This window comes from Chenopodium quinoa, unplaced genomic scaffold (assembly GCF_001683475.1).
Source record: "Chenopodium quinoa cultivar QQ74 unplaced genomic scaffold, ASM168347v1, whole genome shotgun sequence".
In the NCBI taxonomy this organism is placed as follows: Eukaryota; Viridiplantae; Streptophyta; class Magnoliopsida; order Caryophyllales; family Amaranthaceae; genus Chenopodium; species Chenopodium quinoa.
Genome location: NW_018743783.1, coordinates 2,057,994 through 2,079,922, shown reverse-complemented (window position 1 = coordinate 2,079,922; position 21,929 = coordinate 2,057,994). Strand labels below are relative to the sequence as shown.

Below are 21,929 nucleotides of genomic sequence, written 5' to 3'. Positions count from 1 at the left end.
TCTTTGAAGAAGTACGAGACGGCACATACCGCCTGGAAACTCCGGACGGTAGAAAGCTGCCTAGGACTTGGAATGTAGATAATCTCAAAAAGTACTACTTCTAGAAATTGTAGTTTTTGTATATTTCTGTATAGTTAATGAGAAAGATTTACTACATATAGTGCTTACATGCGCCATGTCTTGTGCTTAACACAAGCGGCCCCCTTTACCTATTTCCCATGCGCCCTGTCTTGTGCCCAACACAAGCAGGCCGGAAATTTAATAAATCAGCCGGTGACGCCCATTCGGGTGAATTCATCGAAGAGAACATATCCCATTTGGGTGGAAAATTGTTCTAGCTAGTGATCAAAATTCAGGCGGTCCTACCCGCCTAAATGATCCATGGCACCAAAGAATTGTGGGTTAGCATTCCCAAACATGCAACCGGCCCCCTCTTTGGATCAAGTACCATTCAAGGCTGATCTCAAAACAGACAGCCGGTACTCAACATACCGCCTAATCGACTAAGAGAAGGCATGCCTCAAAAATTTGGGATAGGCCAATAATTTATGAAGGGTGTTCTTGCAAAAGCCAAACCGGCGAATTGACACCCTAAATCCTTCGAAAAAGTCTCTCCCAAAATCCCAGCCGACAAATCGGTAAAAACGGTTGACACTTAGCACTTAGCTAAAGTTGTTAGCATTTGCGCTATAGCATATGGATAGCCGCCTGGCACCATTCCATCTATGCCAGCCTCCTATCCAGGGGCAATTACCTACCTTAACCCCAACAAGTCATGCGGAAACACATTCATTCAAAAAGCATACGGGAAAACATTCATGGTTTACACAAGGCAAAAAATAGAGTTGCTTGCGAAGACTCAGACGGTAATGGTACCGCCTGGGTTCTCTTGTCTACCCTCGCAAATTCCTTTGCCTAGCTTCACAAATTTCTTTGCCTAGTTTGCGAAGACTCAGACGGCGGTGATGCCGGCTGGGTTTTCATGGCTATCCTTGCAAAATTATCAAAGCAAGAAAGATGCGACATTCAAGACATTCAAAACAGCAAAAAGGAAAAGAAGCAAATTCATTCAAAACCGGACCAACCGGTAGAAATATAGCAGAAATAACCGGCATAGCCGGTGAAAATGTTAAATTGTTTACAAGATAAACCGGCACAGCCGGTGAAAATATCAGTGCTCAAAATAAAAAAACAATAGCAGAGTAATCCGACCCTTCCGGCGCTATTACAAGATAATGCACGGCGCGCAGGCCAGGAGGTCGTTGCTACTCTACTTCCACTGTAACCCGGTCGCCCTGAGCTTGGCTCCCTTCCGGATGAGCTGGGTTGGTGTTGGGGACGGAGCCAGGAGCAACCTCATCCTCGACTGTCATCTCCAAAGCAGCCGCTTCCGCTTGCATTCGCTGGAACTCGGCTTCCACCCATTGCTCATACGGTTCAGGCCCCGGCTGGCCCTCCTCTTCAGCCAGAATGGCCAGGTCTGCATATTTGTAGGCGAGCTCCCAGACGTTGTAGTCTGCACCCGAGTGGATGATGGAGAACGCCCTCTTCATTCTGTTTTGGCAGTCCTGCTCATTCTCCTCTATGAGCCGGCTCTGATCAGCCTCTAGGGTGGACTGGAAATTGCGCTGAGCTTCGGCAGCCTCCTTGACCAGGCGGTCATTCTCTAATTGCAGCTGTTTGCTGCTCTTCTCCGCCTGGTCGAGCCGCTTGAGGGGCTCTTCATGCTTTTTCAGCTCCTCTTCAGCGTTATCCAGGGCCGCTTGGAGGTTGTCCATTTTGAGCTTTTGCTCCGAGAGGGCCCGTTGGAGGGACTTGACCTGATCCGCCTGTTGCATGATTATAGCTTTAGTTTCTAAGTCATGCACAATCATGGAATAGTAAGCAACGCTATGTGCGTCATCCGCAGAACGTTTGGCTCTTCTTACCTCTTCCTGTTTGCGGATGTAGGCCTTCTTAAGCCCCTCCACGCGGAGCAGTGCCTGCAACAAAAATGCAACCGGTATTAGTTGAAAGACCGGATGGGTTTACTACAAATAAAATGCTGGGTGGGTACTCAGTGACTTACATCGGCCAGGTCGACCATAACCCGGTCGACATTGAAGGTATTGATTCCAGGAATCGCCTCCTTCTCGTCCCGGGGGACGGCTTTCAGCATGGCCCTGGCGTATTGAGCAGCGTCCGGCCAGCGTGGTGAGTTATTTGCACCAGAAACAGACGATGAGAATGCTGCGTACGCTCCACCAACGGACAGCCGGCTGATCGGAGAATCTCCCGGCTGCGAAGAGGAGTACGATTTTACCCACATGGGTATGTCGAGCAATGTGAGGTTGAAAGGGTTTATACCTTTTTGGGAAGCCTTTTGGCTTCCAGAAGCAGATGGACCGGTTGCGGTCCTTATTGGAGTGGCCTCTAAGGCCTTCTCAGTGTTAGACCCGCCTGGGGTCTCTATTGATTTACTGTCGGTAGTAGCCCGGTCGGTAGAAGCAGTTCTCGGCACCTTGAGTGCCGGTTCTTCAACAAACGACCTTTGCCGGATCTGTTTTTGCAAGGACAGGGAATAACACCCCCATCCTGAAACAGGACCACAAACGGTTAGATGAATAAAACAACTAAAACAACATCTAAGCCAAACACATAGAGAAGGCAGGCGGGCTAACCTTCTTAGCCGCCTGAGCGGCAAGTTTCTTCTCCAGATTCTCCTTTCGGATATCTGAAGCCTTTTTTGCGGGTGTCTTGGCGGTGGGCAGCATCTTCTTAGCTTCTTCTGCAAAACGAAAGTACATCCGGTCAGAAATATGAATTTTTACATTGCAATCAAGAGAGAAAGGTCAGTTGGTATCAAATTAACCGGCTAGGGTTTGTAACCTTTGGTCTTAAACATTCAGCTGAGCCCACAGGCGGACAAGAAGCACTCGTCTTTGAAAAATTCGTGTTTGGGCACCCAGTTCTTGGGTACCCTTATTATCTCTCCGGTTGAGAGAGAGGTAGAGGTCAATTCAAAAAATCCGGAGTCCAGAATGGCCCTCCTATCATTATCAGGAACTAGGGGTAGCCGGCACTTCTGCCCCATAAGCTCTGGTTTTCGGTTGTAGGTCCGGTACTCCCTGTTTTCCTCCTCAGACGGGGCCTTGACCAGGTAGAACCGGTTCTTCCAGTCCGACCATTTAGAGGGCTTGTCCAAGGTCATCATGTATTGGGGATGAGTGGTCAGGGTGTACCAGGCCCTCCAGCCGCCTGGGCTCCGGCTCAGGTAGTGCATATGGGCAAACGCCTCCCAGCCGGGGTTGAGACCCTGCATCTCGCAGGCGGCGATGTACCCTAAAATATTCATCCAAGAATTTGGGGTGAGCTGCCAAACGCCAAGGCCATACCCCCTAAGTATGGCCCTGATTGTGTTGTGAAGGGGGAAGCGGACACCGGCTAGGAAAGCCGCCTCGTAGCATCCAAACCAACTGTTAGCGTTGGGTTAATCATCTTCCCATACAACCGTCCCGAACTCCCCCGGTACGGTCATCTTGTATCCTTCGCCAGCGGCCGCCTGGTGATAAAGTCTTGTAGAGAAGACCGCATGAGGGCGCGGTCCTTCAAGGAGACGGAGATCATGAGAGGGTCGTTTCTGCTTTGCCACGAAGGCCTCTCCGCCTCCTCGCTATCTTCTGATACGATTAAGTAGCTGGAGCTACTACTTTCAACCCGACCGTCATCGGAGTCGGATGGGGGGTTGGGAGCATATTGGCAGCTTCTGGCTGCTCAGCCTCCTCAGCCGGAGAGGTCTCCTCGTTGTAGGAGCCTAGAATGCTATCGCTTGGGGTGGCGGGGGTACCGCCGGATGGTTCTCTAACCTCCCCGTCTGGGCCTCGAGTTTCAGGCGATAACTCGTTCGAGTCCCCGCCTCTGTAATTGGGGTCCATAGTTGTTCCCCTAATTCTGGCCATGGCGTCCTGCACAGACACGGAGTCGGTCGATACAGGCGTTGAAAAGGGGAAATTCCAAAGATCAGAGGCGGCAGATCCAGTTCTAGACTCAGCCGTACTAATTGACCGGCTGAGTTCACAACTATGGTCCGGGTATGGGTATAAAGGGTCCATCTACCTATGGGACTTATAAACAAAACTGCAAGCAAAAGACGCAAACGAAAATACATGGAAAAGCGAGAAAGAATAGAGACGGTACCTAGAGTAAAGGGTTGAAAACCTCAAGAAATTTCTTGGGGATGCTTGCGAAGACACAGGCGGTTTGAATACCGGCTGGGTTCTCTGAGGTACCCTCTCGAAAAACTTTTGCTTGCTTGCAACTGCACAGGCGATCTGGAAACCGGCTGCTCTTACAACTATCAAATCTCCGTGTGCTCTGAATTTCAAGTACCGGATGCTCTCAAATGCCGGATGCTCTCAAAATTCAAGAAATTTCACGAAGTTTGTAAATGAGCTCTCGTGTGCTTCCTCCCCTATTTATAGGGGTTGTCCCGGAAGGTGAAGAGGCGCGACCCTTCCCCTTCTGCTTTTCCCTCTTCCTTCAGTTAGAATTTGAAGGGGTTTCGCAAAAAAAAAAACAAAAAAAAAAAAACCTCCGTCAGCTCTCTTCTCAGGTGCCACGTGGCACCTTGCCGCGTCAGCACCTGAGAGGGGCAAATGTTTGTGGTAAAATTACCCCAGCCACGTGGCCCAATGGCTGAGCGACACGTGGCACCTTACCATTGGTCAGCAGGGCTCCAATCCCCTGTTGACACGTATCCTAGGAACCCTAAATGGGGAACCAATGCTCCCCACTATAAATAGTGGGGGAATCCTTATTAATGGGGTATTCAAAAAATATTCACTTGGCATTCAATACAATCATAAGTACACTTACACCAAAAACCGAGCAATCTTAATTGCGGAATTATCCCATTACGCGAGAAGTAATTACTCTTTTACGCACTTTCTTCCTCCCGTACATCACTGACTTAATCGTTGGAGGCGGAGCTCCACCCAACCGGAGTCTTCTTGGTTTTGCAGGTACAGGCGGTCGAAGGGCATTCTTGGAATTGGGTAACTCTCCCGCAGGACACATCAAAAAACCCCGAAACAGCTTTCATTTCCCTGTATAGATGTTTTAATTAAACTCAATGTGTTAATGTAAAACACTATGTTGAACCATTCAATTTTGGAGCAATTAAATTTTCTGCAAATTTATGATTACTCCATATCTATTTAATTTTGGTTTAGAATTAAATAATGAGTCCATTCGATTTTGAGAATATTCAAAACAGGGTATCAAGACCATGTCTTGGATAAAGAAACACTTTTTAAGTGAACATTGAATATTTTAATTGAAAATTATCCCTATTCGAGGTCATTTAAACGATAGACGATTAATGACCACTTGAGATTAGTGTGTAGTATGATTTATAGCACCGTTTCTTGTGCTACAAAGACATGATAGTCATAAATCATTTGCACAAGTACTAGTTTGGAACTATACCGGATAGACCTATGAGAATACTTTAAGAGATATCAAATCGTCATAAGTATATTTCTCATTATAGCTGTCGGAACCTTTTTCCTCGACCATGAGTATTGCAAGTTCTCTTGTTTGAGTACTAGTCGTTTTGATGTTGTCAAACGTCTGCCATAAATGGGGATTATAACGGCAACACTCAGGCGACTAGGTCCTCTTAGTAAGGGAAGCTTACAGTACAAGACTAGGAATGTCCCCCTATTAACAATAGGGAACATGTCTTTGTTGTTTACAAGGCCTCTCGAAGAGCGAGACTGTGAAAATGCATGGTCGTGCTCAGATGGATTTTAGAAATCATCTGTTTATTGACAGTCAAACTCCGGAATCGAGAAACACTTCTTGACGTAATAAGGATGACGAAGAATCTTACCTTATAGTTAATGCAGAGACATTAAGCTACATAGGAAAAGGGCTATACACAAATTGCACACTTGTCCGGAAGGACAAGTGGGAGATTGAAAGGAATGGTGTCCTTCCAACAAGTGTATTATTCCTATAGAGGGTTCAGAATTATCAGAAAGCTAATTCTTCAGTAAGGTCAAGTGATCAGAATGCCTAGGTGGAGGCCGCTTTCGATCAGTAATATTAATGTACAATTAATATTAAAGATTAATCTTGACTGAACCCTTCTGGTCGAACCAAATCGAACAACCGACCCGAGACGACGAATTAATCCGAAGGATTTGATGAGTCGTCAGAGTTTTACGAACAAAGACGTCGGATATCGAGCTTAGAGCGTCGAGACCGAGCGTCGCAAGTCGAGTCGAATTTAGAATTCAACGAGACGTGAAATCAATCAAGTTACAAGTTCGAGTTAGGCCGTAGCCTCGCATTGGCCCAGCCATGCGAGGGCTAGGCTATCTCGAGCTAGCATGTGCATTGCAATGCTAGCCGCAAGCCTAGCATGTTAGGCGTGCTAGGCCCATGCATGCTAGCTAGCCACCGCAAGCATCGTAGCCTTGCGTGTGTGCTAGCATGCCATGCGCCCAGCAATCGCAAGGCTAGGCCTTGCTAGCATGCTAGATGCTGGCGCACAGCTAGCCTAGCAGCCATCGCAAGGCTAGGCCTTGCTAGCATACTAGGTGCTAGCGCACAGCTAGCCCAGCAAGCATCGCAAGGCTAGGCCTTGCTAGCATTCTAGGCGCTGGCAACAGCAGCATAACATATCAACTCGCACCAGCCAGCAGCGTGCTGGGCATGCTGGGCTGTGCGTGTGCTTTGCATAGTAGCGCCCAGCATTGACGCACCAAGCAGCATACTATGCCTCGCCTAGCAGCAGCGCCCAACATGCGTGGCTCGCTAGCAGCTCGCATGCACTGGCTGGCTGCGTATGCTTGCGGCTGGCTGTGCGTGTGTGCTGGTTGGCTGGCCAGGCTGCCCAGCCATGGTGCTAGGCGCCAGCTGGCAGCCTTGGCAACCAAGGCAGGCTGCCAGCCAGCCACTTGGAGGGGAGGGCCGGTTTTGCTTGTGGGGACCAAGGGTTGGAGCTTTGCCTTGGGGAGCAAGGCTATGGTCCCCCTCCCCCTTGGAAATGGTCCTCACCTAATCTCTCATCCTCCTTGTGCCACTTGTAACTTATTGATTGAATTGCAATTTTATTTTTGTTTTGATTAAAATAAAATGGGAAAATTGCAAATCTCCCACATTGATGGTGAATGGGAAATCAAGGTTCATTTTCCTATAAATACCAAGGTTTTGGGATTTGGGAAGAACACTTGAGTGGAACTAAAAAGGCATCTCCTTAGAAAAGTGAGAAAACCTTAAGTTCGTAAAACTCTAGTTTTTATTGGTCGAGTCCCGACTAACCTTCGGGACTTGGACCGTTTGGGTCGAGTTCGTGGGTACGAGCCGTCGGAGACCTACGCATTTGCGGGATTCAAGTTTTGAAGTAAGAGCTCAGGTTCGAGCAAAGCACGTGCCAAGGGTAAGAATGTCTTTTCCTTCTTATCTTAATTGTTGTTTAATTTGTGATTACATGCTTAATTGCCTTAATTAGTGGGCGGGTTTCTCTTTCGCGTAGAGTCGGACTCTACGAAACCCAACATTAACAGCTTGTGTAATTTATATTTTCTTATTTCTTTTCTTTATTTATTTTTAGAGTAGAATTTTAAGATTTATAAATATTCAAGGAAATTTATTTTCTCCTTACGCTTTTTTATTATTTTTATACGTTCGTTGACTTATCTCTCTAGCCATAGTTTCTCTTGAGCAATTCCATGGATTCCTCCATGGATTGCCCTTGAGTTTGTTACTTTGATTTATAAAGATAATTTTATTTCTTTCATTTAATTATGCTTTCGTTATTAGATTTATTTTTAATTATTTATTTTTAATAAGAGTTTGAATCGAAAGATCTTAGTTTTAGAGGCTTACCTACCATTGGCAATTCTGATTATGTTAGCGACCGAACTGCATAGGTTGAATTGAGAGCGTTAAGACCCGACCGTCTAGATACCTGATTGATTGAATTGTTATTAATTTTGATAGATTTAGAACTATAAGATGGTGAACCATAACCCTAGGTGTTTTCTTTTATTGATTTTTGTTCATATTTTCATTAGTTTAGACTTTCTATCCTAATTTCGTGACATAATTTAGTTTCTCCAAAATTCTTAGAGCTTATTAAATAGTCTTCTCTCTCTGTGGATTTGTTATTAGTTGGATTTGTATTATTTTGGACACAGTTTACCTGCCACATCGAGTGTAAAGGAAATAACAACAAATATCCAAAGGATCCAACTACAATAAATTTTTCCGCAAATGTTAGAGACAGTGATAATTGTGGACAATATCCGTTAGATGTTATAGGAGTCCATGTGAAATGAGATTTACCTAATTGAGACAACTTTCTGAAAATCATGTTCGTAAGCATACACCATGTATTTTTAAAAGTTAAACCTTTGATCCGTGTTACAATGTGTCTGCAGCAGGCAAAATAAATCACGTTATTGTGATGAACATATCATTAGAATATGATACTAATCGCGCAAAGACATAAATTACCAATGTAAAGCCCAATCTCATTGCTGCGTAATCTGCTTTTGTTAATATCCCAGCTAGGTGCTTGAAGAATGAAATCTGAAAAGTATACTAAATCTTCCTTAGCAGGTTATACTTTATTTTAACAAAAACTAGTTTCAAGAAATGACTAGTGTATATTTCAAGTACTTGACGACTGATGAGAGATTAAGTTGAGCCAAAAGTCATGACATTAGTGTTATCTCAGTCTCCAATGTATTAAATCGAATATTGGAATATTTCAGGTTCGTTATAATTCCAAAGCTTATAGTAAGTGAGTTCGGATCTTTAATGTGGTTAAGCCTATGTTCATGGTATGTAATGTTCATAGATATCACGGCTGCGTATGATTGGTAGAGCAATTGTCTAGTCTTTTTAATGATGTTTACAAAGGCCAAGTCGCTTTTGTTAAGCTTTGAGTACCATACTTAAGCTGCTAGGCAACTTGCTTCGAAGTAGCATGCTAAGAGGTTGTTTCATTGGTCATACAAAACCATAAATTTCTATTGCTTTGCACCATATAAGTGTAGGATGATTTAATGAGACATGTAAATCTTCAACAACAAATTCATGAAATTATAACTAAATTAACAGCACTCCAACCTGTAAATACTTACCACATAATGTCGTTTGTTAGCATCATCACCTTTGTACCGCTCCTTAATAAATGTAAGGCTTCTGACATGGATGACTTTGTTGTTATCTAATGAATATGCAATTAAATGATCATAGACTGTTAGAAGTTCAAAAGATAAAATTGTTCGAAAACCTCAAGTGTATTCTCAAGGTTGATTTTCTTAAAATAGAAAGAGATACTATAGGTTTTTTCGGGATTACCATTATTGACATCATTCTTATTCTGCTTCCTTATAGATCCCTCCCACTTCTTCCAATGACTTATCTGTACCGTGTGAGGAGCATTCAGCACAAGTGATCTATCAGTTCGCCGGAGTTGTTAGAGCTCTCAAAGTTATCTAAAGTTATAGAAATTACTTTCACTTCTCCTAGGAGAACCGTCAATGTACAGCACGCCACAGGAACAATTGCTAATATAAAGATAAGGATATGGAGTTCATGAAGTACACCAATAGATACAAAAGAAACCTTGCCCTACATAATAACAAAATGTGGATGATTAGATTGCAGGGGATCCAACCGCGTCTACCAAAATATTTTTTATTAAGTTTGACATTTGATCTTAATTATTTAATGTTGCAGTCATAAGTTTGTTAATATAATTAAGATTCTAAGACAACTAATCACTTTATATTGTTTCATGCTAAACATTACTACCGCGCAGGGTTACATGGGTAATATGAAGATTACTCGAGTAAAGAATGAAATGAGAAGTTCCTTATGTTCATGGTAAAGACACTAATAGAATAAATGTTGAAACAAAATGAAAACATGCAATGAATTTTGCAGAAAAGATGGTAAAATTGATAATCAAAAGCCTTGTTTCTACAATTATTATTTTTCTATGTAGTTTTAATTTGATTATGTTTCATGCATCTATTTTTAGCTAGACAACTATAAGACACGAAAGAGTACCGATGGGCAGGAGGAGGTATCCTCAGCTAGGAGGCGACGTCCTCCATTGGAAATCTGAAGATGAGAGGTAGCTTTACTGGTTGACTTGTCATCGCGACAAGGGATCCACTTTTGGTCAAATTATCTGATATGCACTTATTTGCAATGTCATCTTGGAAAACAGCAAGCAGCAGAGATACGAAGCCGAACAATATCAACTCTGCAAGAGAAGTTTCGTTATGACACAAGCTGAAAAATAAGTAACAGAAGGCATGACAGATACAGGTTATAATATCTGATCACCTTCTTTGATCTTTTGCAAGGCCTTAATAGAGAGATTTTCTTTTCTTGCTTTTCAGCATCTGCAACATATTACATACATACTGTTTTTAGTTTCGAGAGATACAAATTCGAGGGACTAACTATATATAGTTTAGGGATATGTATGCATGGATGCCAACTAACTTAGTTGGTTAAAGACTTAGGGGTGTTATCCTAAACCAAGCTGGGATCGAATCCCTTATACTATACATCACTGCCTTTACGGCTCAAAAAAACAAAAATAGTTTAGGGACAGGAGGGAAAAGACTTGCCTGTGCAAGGTAACAAAGGATATTATTAATGACCCAAGAAATGCCAACAATAACTAACACCACTATGCCAATCACTCACGACGGTGTAGACTCGTAGGTAGACCTGTTTGCCGGGCTGGGCTTTAATTAAATGGGCCGGGCCTGGCTAGGGTTGAGACAAATCTGAAACGGGCTGGTTTGGTCCATGGACCCCTGGGTCCAGCCCACCCCGGCCCTTTCAAACTTTTATAAAATTAAATGGTTTTAAATTGTTAAAAAATGTTGTCACTTATATGGGTCTTTTAAATTTTTTATTTTAAAAATTCTTGTCAATTAAATGGGCCTTAGTCAGAAATTTTCAGTAAAATTGTGACAAATTAATCTTACCAAACCATAGGAGAGAGAAAACATCTTTCAAAAAAAAAGGAAAAAAAAAAAAAAAAAAAACCTCTGCTAGGAACATGGTTGAAGAGGTGACAATGACGATGATGATTTTTGGGTTCTAAATTCTCCCTCCTTCATACTCTTTTCTTGTTATTTTTCTCTCTCTTAGTAATTTTTTGTATTTCTCAATTCTCTTATTCAAAGATGAATTTTAAGTCTTCAACTTATTCATCTAGAGATTTTTAAAAAATAGAGATATTTTAAAAATTGGCAAAGTAATTGCTTAGATCTGTAAGTTTTTAGAGTTTTCTCTACTATTTTTATTTTTTTTAATTGTTTTCACTTGATATTTTGATTGTGGTGGATGAATAATAAGAGAGGATGAGAGGAAGGGTTCCAGCATTTAAAGGGTTGTGAAACATTAATGGTGACCCTTTAAGAGCCCGCCACAACCCATTACTAGCCCGTATAATGAAGGCCCGTTAAAAGCACAGCCCTTTTACAAGAGTAAACGGGCCTGGCCCGTTTAAAATAGGGCCGGCACAGGGCCTTAAATGGAGCCCATGTCCATTGAACAGGTCTACTCGTAGGGTAGTCCTCCTCCTCCTGCCATCCTTTCCTACCTATTGCGTACTCACTCTTCCAACTTTCTCGGTTACTTATACTATGATAACCATAATGGTTGAATACTATCCTTGTCACAAATAATGTGCTTGCACATCTCTGTTCGTAATTAATTAATAATGGGATTAGCTAGCCTAAGAAGAGTCAAACGTTTTTTAGCATTATTGAAAAGGCAACCAACGTTCCTAGTATATTTACTATGTAAGATGGAATCGAAAATCATTTAGAAGGTTAGTTCAATCTATTTTAATGGCTTTGCATGGTTATGTTTCACAATTGATGTCTGCACTCTGCAGTGCAGGTACTAATCGTACTATTGTTTTTACATTCAAGCTTAACACTAAGGTAATATTGTACATTTGTACTACATGTTATTCATGGTGGAATGCATTAGAATTGTTCAATCATGCACAGAAATTATTTACGCGATTGAAAGCCTGTAATGAACACTACGTGTAATAGTCTATTCCTATATTTTCGGAAGTGTTGACATAGATATGATTTTAAAATAAACGTGTGATTACCTTGCCATGTCCTTGACTTAGTTCATGAGTTTCTCTTAAAGATTGTCAAATGTAAATTAGAATATTACTGAAATAATTAAGGCCAACTAATTAAGGATACCATCAGATTATCTGGCTGCTTAGTACAGTCAAATTTGTCTGCTATATACAAGTATATTGACAGCCCTATACCACAATTCATCATTCATTATTCTATACCGGAAATTTATCATAGCAGGTAGGTGCCTCATATCGTGGTTTAAAATATAGTTTGAAACCTGAAGAATAATGAAGACCTTTCTTTGTAATTGTTTTTTGTCCATGTATGATTGACCATAATTAGATTTTTTGATAAATTCCTAAATTCTACTTGGGCTACTTCAGCTAGCACAGGCACAGTTCAGAAACTTCTTTGAAACTATTTACCATTGTAGATAGATGTTTCAAACACCAAACCTCGTTGAATGAAAATCACACTTCTTAATTCTTTTTTCGATCTATATTCAACATTTTGTTCCAAATTATTATACAATGTACGTGCTGTCAACTATACAATCCTTATTGATTGATGAATTTACTGCTAGCATCATTTGTATTTTGATTAGTAACAACCTGGGACAATGCTTGGTTCACACACTTATACTGAAAAGGTGCCTACTTGCTTTTAGATTTTATGACAACAGTGATGACACTGCTAAGGAAAAAAGCATAGCAAGTCCAGTTGATGTTTAGTTATTTTCTTTTCCTTTCAGACCTGTTATCGTTCACCCAGCTGATTGTCATCTCAGTTCAAGTTGTTGCGTTTCGTTCCTCAGAAATCCATGCCTTTTCATTGCTGCCTCATTGTAAGAACTTCCCATCTTTAGCAGAAAAAACATATTAATTAATTAACAGTAACACACTAGAAGTTAAAACATCTTGATATCGAGTAATATGGAGTAACTGATTTGTTTTGTTATACCTGTGTCACTATTGCATAGAGTGGTAGAGTACTATAACTGCAAATAGTTTGAACAACCACCCTTTAACACAAGAAAATGAGAGATGAGAATTACATTAGTATATTTATATTTCATCTGATTCATTAAGAATAAGGTAAACAAGCAAATTGATTTGTATTACATTATACTTATTCTACCATATACATATTTTGCTTCACCCATGACACACGAGTGGAAGCCGAATTTAAGCTGTTACATACAGATCAAAAACCATGATGTTGTCAGTATTAAGAAATTTTTAGTCCAGATTGACTTGTAGTTAACAAGGATTGAGGGTCTAACCAGTGTCCAGAAAAAAATTGCGAACCCAAACGAATTCAGGAATAGGATGACATGGATCAAGCATAGGACAAATTTAGGTTTGCTGAACCAAAAGTATTCATCTGATGGTTGAATTCTTACTTCTCCGACAAGCACGGAATGTCTTTGAGCAACATAGATAGCCAACTCTGTGATCACTTGTTCCAGTTTGGTGCCAACGAGAAGTAGGAGCTGTAGATACAAATCAGGTAACAGTTAGTTATATGTATTTGTCTAGTAACTAATGAAGATGTTCTAATATACTTTTTTTTTTTTTATTTGATCTGCAATGTGTTCATAAACATTGTGTTTACTTTATTTTGTGCTACTTACAATCAGGGGGATGAATGATAACCAAAGATATATGTTCCAACCTGCAATGAATGTTAATCAATCAAAAATGCATAAAGCCATATATACGTGTGCGTGTGTTAAAATATATATATTCCCTCCTTACTTGCTACATTGAATGTCAAGGAAGAAACAACCAATATCCAAAGGAACCAACTGCAGCCAAAAAAAATTGTTAACATAAGGTAAAGAGGGTTGAGGTCAGACATTATGTAGATTATTTTACTTGTATGGAATGTAGTTACCTGATTGAGACAACCTTCTGAAAATCAGCTTCATAGGCATACACCATGTACTTGTGAAAGTTAAATGTCTGATTTGCGTTGCAGTGAGTCTGTAGAAGACAAAAGGATCTCGGTGTTACAAAACATCAAACAGAGAATGCTGTGAAATAAAATCCATTCAAGCCTTCATGTCATTTTACATGGCACTATTACCAAAATGAAGCCCAATCTCATTGCTGTGTAATCTGCTTTTGTCACTATCCCGGCTAGGTGCTTGAAGAATGAGATCTGAAGGAAAAATGTGAAAGTTATACTGAGACTTCCTCTATGGTTTATAATATATATGTGAGCAATTAATAAGGATAGTTTCAAGAAATAGTTTCAATTAATAATGTCAATTTGTCATGTACTTAATAAGAAACAGTTTCTTCAACAAAAAAAAAATGTTGAGCCAAGCCATGATCAACTTGGTAATTCCTCAGTTCCTCCATTCCTCTTATGCTAAAGATTGTTTATTTCTTTTCTATTCAGTTTCATGATTCTTTTTCTTTGGAATTGTCTAAGTTGCTTCAGAGTTTCACTTCTGGAATTTGTGCTCCAAGAAATTAAGTGCATTGTGTTTTTTAAGCTATAATGAGTGAATTTTCTTCAGGGTTAAGTTTCTCATACCACCATACAGGTTTGAACTTAAACCCTATGCTTAGTTATGGGATGTGCAAGTTTATAAATTTCGCTCTGCTTTGAATGACTGACATGATTCTTGTCTTTGTACAATCCTGACATTGGTCATTTCTCTCTCAGTAGGTTTCCAGTAAAGGATATGTCATTAAGTATCATTGCATTACAGTAACTCCGAGCATAATTTTCGTATAGAAACATCAAATAGTGAACTGACAGTTGCAAATGATGACAAGCTTAGTTTAAGATCAACCTCAAGTGACTTAAATTTACTCACCGCATAATTACGTTTCTTAGCATCAACACCTTCAAACCGCTCCTTAATAAATGTAAGGCTTCTGATATCAATGACTCTGTCTGTATCTGTATGAACATGATCATTATAATCTTATATTAAAATGCTTGGAAATTTATTGGAATCAACTCTTAGCATACAGCTAGCTATCCTATGGAAAGAAACATGAATGGCTCAAAAAAGATTACCGTTGTTAACATCAATCTGCCTTCTTATAGATTCCTCCCACTTCCACCACTGACTAATCTACAGCTTGCAATGCACACAAGAAGAGAATCATTAGATCGGAAGCTTTTCATACTGTATGATGTCTCGAAACCACTCAGATTTGCATTGCACAAAAATTCACCTTCACTTCTCCCAGAAGAACTGTTACTGTGCAGCTAACCAGATGGACAATTGCTAATATAAATATAAGGTAATGTAGCTGATGAAGTACACCAACAGATACAAAAGGCGCCTTTCCCTGCACAGCAACAGATGGGAATGAGCGAGCTTGTGATGAGGCTAATGGCATGTGGAAGTTGTGCTTTAATATGCTTTGTTGTTCATCCATTACTTTGTAATATAGAACAGAATAGTTTACTGCTAATTTCTTATGGAATCATAGAAAGCTTGTCGTGCATTAAGCATTTTCTTCTGTTTTCATGCAATGTATTCCTACTGTTTTACTGAGCAAGATTACACAGTAGAAAGTTGACATTTCAATATCTGAATGTGGCAAACTGAAGACTAAAAAAAAGGCAATTAATTTCTGCCGATATTAAAAGGGTAAAAAATGAAGGATTCCACTTGTGTTTTAGGCAAACAATGTTAGCAAGACAGATTTAAGACACAAAAGAATACCTTTGGGCAAGAAAAGGTGGTCTCCTCAGCTAGAAGGCGGCGTCCTCCACTGGGAAGGAGAGAGATCTGAAAATGGGAGATATCATTACTGGTTGACTTTTCAACATGACAAGGGATCCACTTCTTGGCTAATTTTTCTGATATGCATGTACTTGCAATCTCATCTTGGAAAACAGCCAGAAGCAGCGATACAAACCCCAACAGCATCAACTCTGCAAGAGAATGTTGTGAGAAAAAAGATGCAAAAGAAGACGCGGAGCTAGAAGTTGGTATATAACCTTCTTTGATCTTCTGTAAGGCATCATAAAGGGGCTTCTTTTCCTTTCTTTTCAACATCTGCAAGCGTTTATATGGTTTTAGCTTCGAAAAGTGAGATACATACAGAGAATAAGGTCTGAGGCCTATGGGAGGGGTAGGAAGAGACTTGCCTGACCGAGGAAACTAAGAAGTTTTTCGGTGAACCAAGAAACAGCAACCATCAGAAACACCACTGCTCCAATGATCCATGATGGTGTAGACTCAAACGATGGCCCTCCTTCTCCTCCTGCCATCTATCTGGTTTTCGGTATCACCCTTTCCTAATTGTCTCTGTGATTAGTATCCTAACATAATGATAAAAATTTTCGTGATGAATGTGCTTGCACATCTTTGTTCAGGAGAAATGGTAATGCCTTGACTTACCAACTATGCATTAACTAGCTTATATTATGAAGATTTAAAAGTTGTCTTCCATGTTTCAAAGTCAATCCCAGTTTCGTTCTCATGAGTCATGGGTACTTACTTTTAATTGCTAAGATACTGCTATTTAAGTTGCAGTTGAAAAACATTTGAAGATTATTCATTTGATTTCAACATAGATATTTTTGTTTAATATAACTTGTTAGTTTAATAATATAAACCATGATGATTTTTGTGTCTGCGCCACAGATATTAACATTTAAGAAATATATTGAAGTTTTTCTCATTATTTAAGGTGTATGGAATCCATATTCAAGTAGTTCAGCACTACCCAATCATACACAGAGATTTCTGTTCGTGATTGAAAGTCTGGTTCAAAAGCTCTGTATCTATGTTAGCTTGTGTGGACATAGATATGGTCTAAAATAAGCATAGTCATGTTGTCTAACCCTTGACTCGTAAACTATAAAAGCCAAAACAAGCAACCATTAGCTAGATTGCCTGGCTGCTTAGTGCATCTTGATCTATTGCTATCTCATAGCTTACACTCATGCATAGCCATTGACCATTGTACATTATTCATTTCTGTACCTTGTTCTCTGGTTTCAAAAGTCTTTCAAATTGCTTTTTCTCCATATATGATTGACCATAATTATAAGCTCTATATGCCGCTCTATCATGTCTGCAATTAAAGAATTAATAAAAGTGCCAGCTTGCTTATGTGTTTATGTGTTACGATGTTTACTTTGTCATGTGTCATACATTTTCCTTCTTCTGCGTTTGTCAATCAAGTAATTAGATGCGAGATGCAGGTTTTGACTATCTATGTGAATGCAAAGCAAACTGCAGTTCAATAATACCATCTGAAAGCACCATGTTGCACAGAATGTTATTACAGCTATAGTAAACTCATGGAGCAAAATATTTAACAATTTAAGGGGTTGATTGTAACCTCTAGGAAAAATAAAAATCTTAGTACTTCTATAAACATGTACTACGTACTATATTTCCAATCTGCAAGACCTTGTAACACTACAATGGTGTTAATCTAAACATTTTCACGCAATGACATTCTTAAGAGTCGTATTTATAGGTGGCTTACAATTAGTCACACATAATGATTGCAGTTTGAAAGAATTCAATGTTGTTCCTGGTGATTGGCCATCTCAATTGATGATGCTGCATCAGCTCCTTCTGCAGTCCGGTCTGCAGCAGTGGCATTAGGTCTGTTAAACCCAGTGCCATATCTTTCCATAGCCTCCTTATTGTATGAGCTTCCCATCTTTATTAACGAAACAACACAATTAATACATGTTAGGATGATCTCCCCGAATCCCAAATTCATTTTTTTTTTTTTTTTTTTAAAGGAAGTAGCAGCTTTAAACGAGGAAGACCTTAAGTTGTACTTTGTCTACTTTGACAGCTTTTTTCTACTTAAGATGAACATAATTATAGTGATTGTCATTAATCTTTTAAAAATACTGATCTGAACATCGGGACTGTGGATTTCCTCCTTACTCAGGAGGGGTTCTCCAAGTAAGAATCTTGTGTGTTATTTTATTTCACTTTGTAGTTTATTTTCTCTCAATTGTGTTTAGCTGTTGTCCGCTCCCAATAATACACAACATTAATCACTACTATTTCTATAATGCAATGTAAAACGATAAATAGTTAGAAGGATGATATACCTGTGTGACAACAGCAAAGAGCGGTAAAGTGCTGTAACTGCAAATGGTTTGAACCAACAACCTAAAGCAAGGAAGTACAAAACGAGGTTAATTAGTCTATAGAAGTGCAAAGACTAATAAATTGAGATAAAGAAACAAGGTATGAAAGTAATGATACATTAGTATGATTCTTGAGAGCGCAAATATTGTTTTGCCCATTTCGCAAGAGTGTAAACCGAATTTATACTGTTGCAGATCATGTGTCAAGATCAAGTTAAGAACTTGAGATACTGTTTTTAGTTTCGAAATAGCATTTTAGTTTCAAGGTGGTAAGATCTAACCCATGTCCAGAAGTAGATTGCAGACCCAAATGAATTAATGAAAAGTATGGTGTGGATCAACAACAGGACAATCCTGGGTTTTTTCCACCAAAAGTAGTCATCTGATGGTTGAATTCTTAGTTCTCCGAAAACGACAGTATGCCTCTGAGCTATATAGATAGCTAGATCTGTGATCACTTGTTCCAGTTTGGTGCCAACTACTAGTAAGAGCTGGAGAGTGGAGATACAACTCTTTGTGTTAATACAGAGTAGTAAAAACATATCAAGAGAATCTACTTCATTACAGAGAAAAACAAAGAGGAATATGGGGCAAACAAAAAAGAACGGAGGAAGTATGATGTAAACTTCGGGATCAAAGCTTACAAAACACATAAATGATTGGGTAATGATTGACTAATACTGATTGCTTTATCTATTAATACTTACAATAAAGGGGATACATGCAATCGCTAAATATATATTCCAACCTGCACATCGAACAAATGAAGTTAAGACAATCCACTGCACCATACATTTGAAAAAGATAGGGAGTATATATCTATCATTTGTTGAAAAAAAGAAAACAAGATTAATTCCAAATAAATTTCTTCATCAAAATAGTCTATTATGTTAGATAACATACCAGCAACATTCAGTGTCAATGAAATAACCACAAACAGCCACATGAACCAACTGCAGCCAGAAATAATGCAGATACACATAAGAAAGAATAATTGAGGACCTCATGAATTACTTAGAAAGTGATTTACCTTATAGACACAATTTTATTGAAGTCTGCTTCGTATGCATATACGATGTATTTGTGAAAGTTGAACCTTAGATTTCCATCACAATGTGTCTGCAAAAGAAATAAAGATGAGCTCATGAAGCCGCGATTTTAATATTTTACTGTGTAAAAATCGAATGAGAAAAAGAGCAGTGAAAGGAAACTATACATCCATTCTTAAAAATGTGATAAAAATATTTTGTGTATATTTTCTATGATATGAAGTGTAGTTAAAACCAATTATTCGCTCTATTTGTAAAGATTGGATAACAATTACCAAAATGAAGCCTGTTCTCATAGCTGTGTAGTCAGCTTTTGTTACAATCCCAGCAAGGTGCTTGAAGAATGAAATCTGAAAGCAGAATGTGAATGTAAATGGTACTAAAACTACACCTTCCTGGATAACAATTAAAATAGAACTTCTAAATCTAAATTGATAGGGCATTTGAAATTTCCGATATTTCCATTAGCACCGTTTCTTTTATTGATAATATTACACTTATCGAGCTGATCTCAAGTAGCAATCCCGACTCCAAAGAGGCAAAGCTGTAGATAAGTTGTCTTCGTTCACTTAAATTGTACCAATTCCGGTATAGGGAACATATACTTATATCCATACTGGATTGTTGAGAATAAGTGATAATAACAAACTCTACATACCACATAATTACGGTACTTGGCATCATTACCATCGAATCGGTCCTTGATAAATGAGAGGCTTTTAACATCCAGTACTCTATCATTGTTACCTGTATCAACAACGATGCCAAAAAAAATAAAATAAAAAAAATAAAGAAAAAAAAAATTTAGATCCACAACACAAAGCTGGGAACATTCATAATTTTGATCAGAATCTAATAAAATAATAGGTTTTTAAGTTATTACCATAATCTGCATCAATCTGCATTCTAATAGCATCTTCCCACTTCCGCCACTGCAATATCTGCAGCTTGTGAATTGTGGTGACAAAATAGAACATCAATTAGTATTAAATTGGGAACAATGTTTATTGGCATAAGTTCATACACCTAAGCTACAGACGGCTCTCCTGCACTCAGAGATGATATAATGCATAAGAAATTACCTTCATCTCTCCAAGAAGAACTATCAGGATACAGCTCAGTACGTGGACAACTGCTAATATAAAGATGAGGTAATGAACGTCATGAAGGACATCACTCGATATGAAAGGTACCTTTCCCTGCAAATGTAAAGACAACGAATTAGGCCCTAAATCAGTAATTAATTTCTCCCTTGATCTCATTCTCTTATTCTATTTTGTAATGTTTATCGGTAAGGTCATGAATCTTAAAAGCTGTCAATTACAGTATCTAAGAGCATATATACTTTGCAGTAGTCAGTAGAGAATCATGTCAATACACTACTTAGCCGCTTGCCTTCTCATGATTTCTACAGATTCATGGTAGTAATCCGCTGACAATTTTCAGACAGTACTTGCCGGATAGGAGAGTGTCATACCTGGTCGCAGTTAGGCTCACTACTGCCAGCTAAAAGGCGGCGTTTTCCTCCTGTGATAAGACCGGAAGGGACCGAATCATCATGACATGGGAGCCACTCGAGCAAGATTTTCTGGTATACACTTCGTATGAATCTTATCTCCAAAAACAGTAAGCAGCAGAGATATAAAGCCCAATAACATCAACTCTACAAGATCAAAAAGTTGTACAGGACAGCAATCAGCTATCAGCATGCTACAACAATCAAACAAAGGCAAAAATTTTATCACGAAAACCACCTTCCTTAATCTTCTTCAAGGCCAGACTAAGAGGTTTCTTCTCCTTTCTCTTCAATAACTACAAACATGAAACATAGCACGCTATTTTAGTAATTTATCAGCTCTGAAACAACGTCGATTAGTTGAAGAGAAGAAACAAGACTTGCCTTGCCAAGGTAACTCAGAAATTTTTCGATGACCAAAGAAATAACAACAATCACAAAAACTACTGATCCTATCACCCATGATGGTGTAGACTTAAAGTCCAGCCCTCCTCCTCCTCCTCCAGCCATCTTTATCTTCCTTAACCAAGATCAGACGCCTAGTACCGGACTCCTTTAAATAGTACTCGCATATTTAGTAAGCATGATGTCTTCATTTCAATTACATAACAACATTAACGTGTACTATAGGGTAATACACAATTGACCCTTTGAAATTTCTACAATATTAGTAAACGCTACTTTCTGTTTTGTACTTCTTGGTGTTTATATTTATTGTCTGATGTTGACTTATCTTAGAGATGGTTTGTACTAATGTTCTCTTATTTAGACAGTTGAATTGTTAGCAGTCACTAAACAACAAAGAGTAGATGTAAAATGCAAGGATTTAAGTAAGATTTTGGAGTTGAAACTTTCAAAAATCGCCCTCTTAGTAACGGTTGTTGAACAATCCAAAGCTGGACCAAGTCAATTACTAAAATATTGAAATTCAAAACCTGGAGGCCAGACCGGTTATAATAGGACCAGACCTGATCTGACCTCTAAAAATTCAGATCGGATCGATTTGAACCAACTCTATGGAGAAAACTAAAACCATAAAAGAAATTTAACTGTTTACTTGTCTTTTCCAAAAGCCTAATATAGAAGTGATCATTTACTAAATTCATTTCAACATGTTAGAGGTTTTTATGC

The 21,929-nt window shown here is 39.2% G+C and overlaps 1 protein-coding gene and 2 pseudogenes across 1 annotated transcript; all 3 read right to left on the bottom strand.

The window, feature by feature from the left end:
- LOC110684900 overlaps positions 1-12,335 on the bottom strand; it is a 35,716-nt pseudogene extending 23,381 nt beyond the window's left edge.
- A 206-nt stretch (positions 12,336-12,541) lies between these two features.
- On the bottom strand, positions 12,542-17,746 carry LOC110684824 (MLO-like protein 1). Its single transcript, XM_021861254.1, has 15 exons — positions 17,609-17,746; positions 16,257-16,430; positions 16,107-16,164; positions 15,829-16,040; positions 15,332-15,448; positions 15,171-15,228; positions 14,965-15,050; positions 14,223-14,297; positions 14,031-14,119; positions 13,892-13,941; positions 13,768-13,808; positions 13,417-13,626; positions 13,256-13,323; positions 13,095-13,155; positions 12,542-12,993 (listed from the first exon to the last, which is right to left on the bottom strand). The coding sequence occupies exons 2-15, from the start codon at positions 16,377-16,379 to the stop codon at positions 12,913-12,915; spliced, it is 1,329 nt and encodes a 442-aa protein (XP_021716946.1). The 5' UTR covers positions 16,380-16,430; positions 17,609-17,746; the 3' UTR covers positions 12,542-12,912.
- LOC110684823 lies at positions 17,335-21,453 on the bottom strand (annotated as a pseudogene).
- Positions 21,454-21,929: the final 476 nt, after the last annotated feature.

Coding starts and splice junctions, on each gene's coding strand:
- LOC110684824 (XM_021861254.1), bottom strand. CDS start 16,379: ATGGCAGGAGGAGAAGGAGGGCCATCGTTTGAGTCTACACCATCATGG. Junction 15,449..15,828: donor CCACCTTTTCTTGCCCAAAG/GTATTCTTTTGT, acceptor GTTGCTGTGCAG/GGAAAGGCGCCTTTTGTATC. Junction 14,120..14,222: donor TGAGATTGGGCTTCATTTTG/GTAATAGTGCCA, acceptor TGTCTTCTACAG/ACTCACTGCAACGCAAATCA.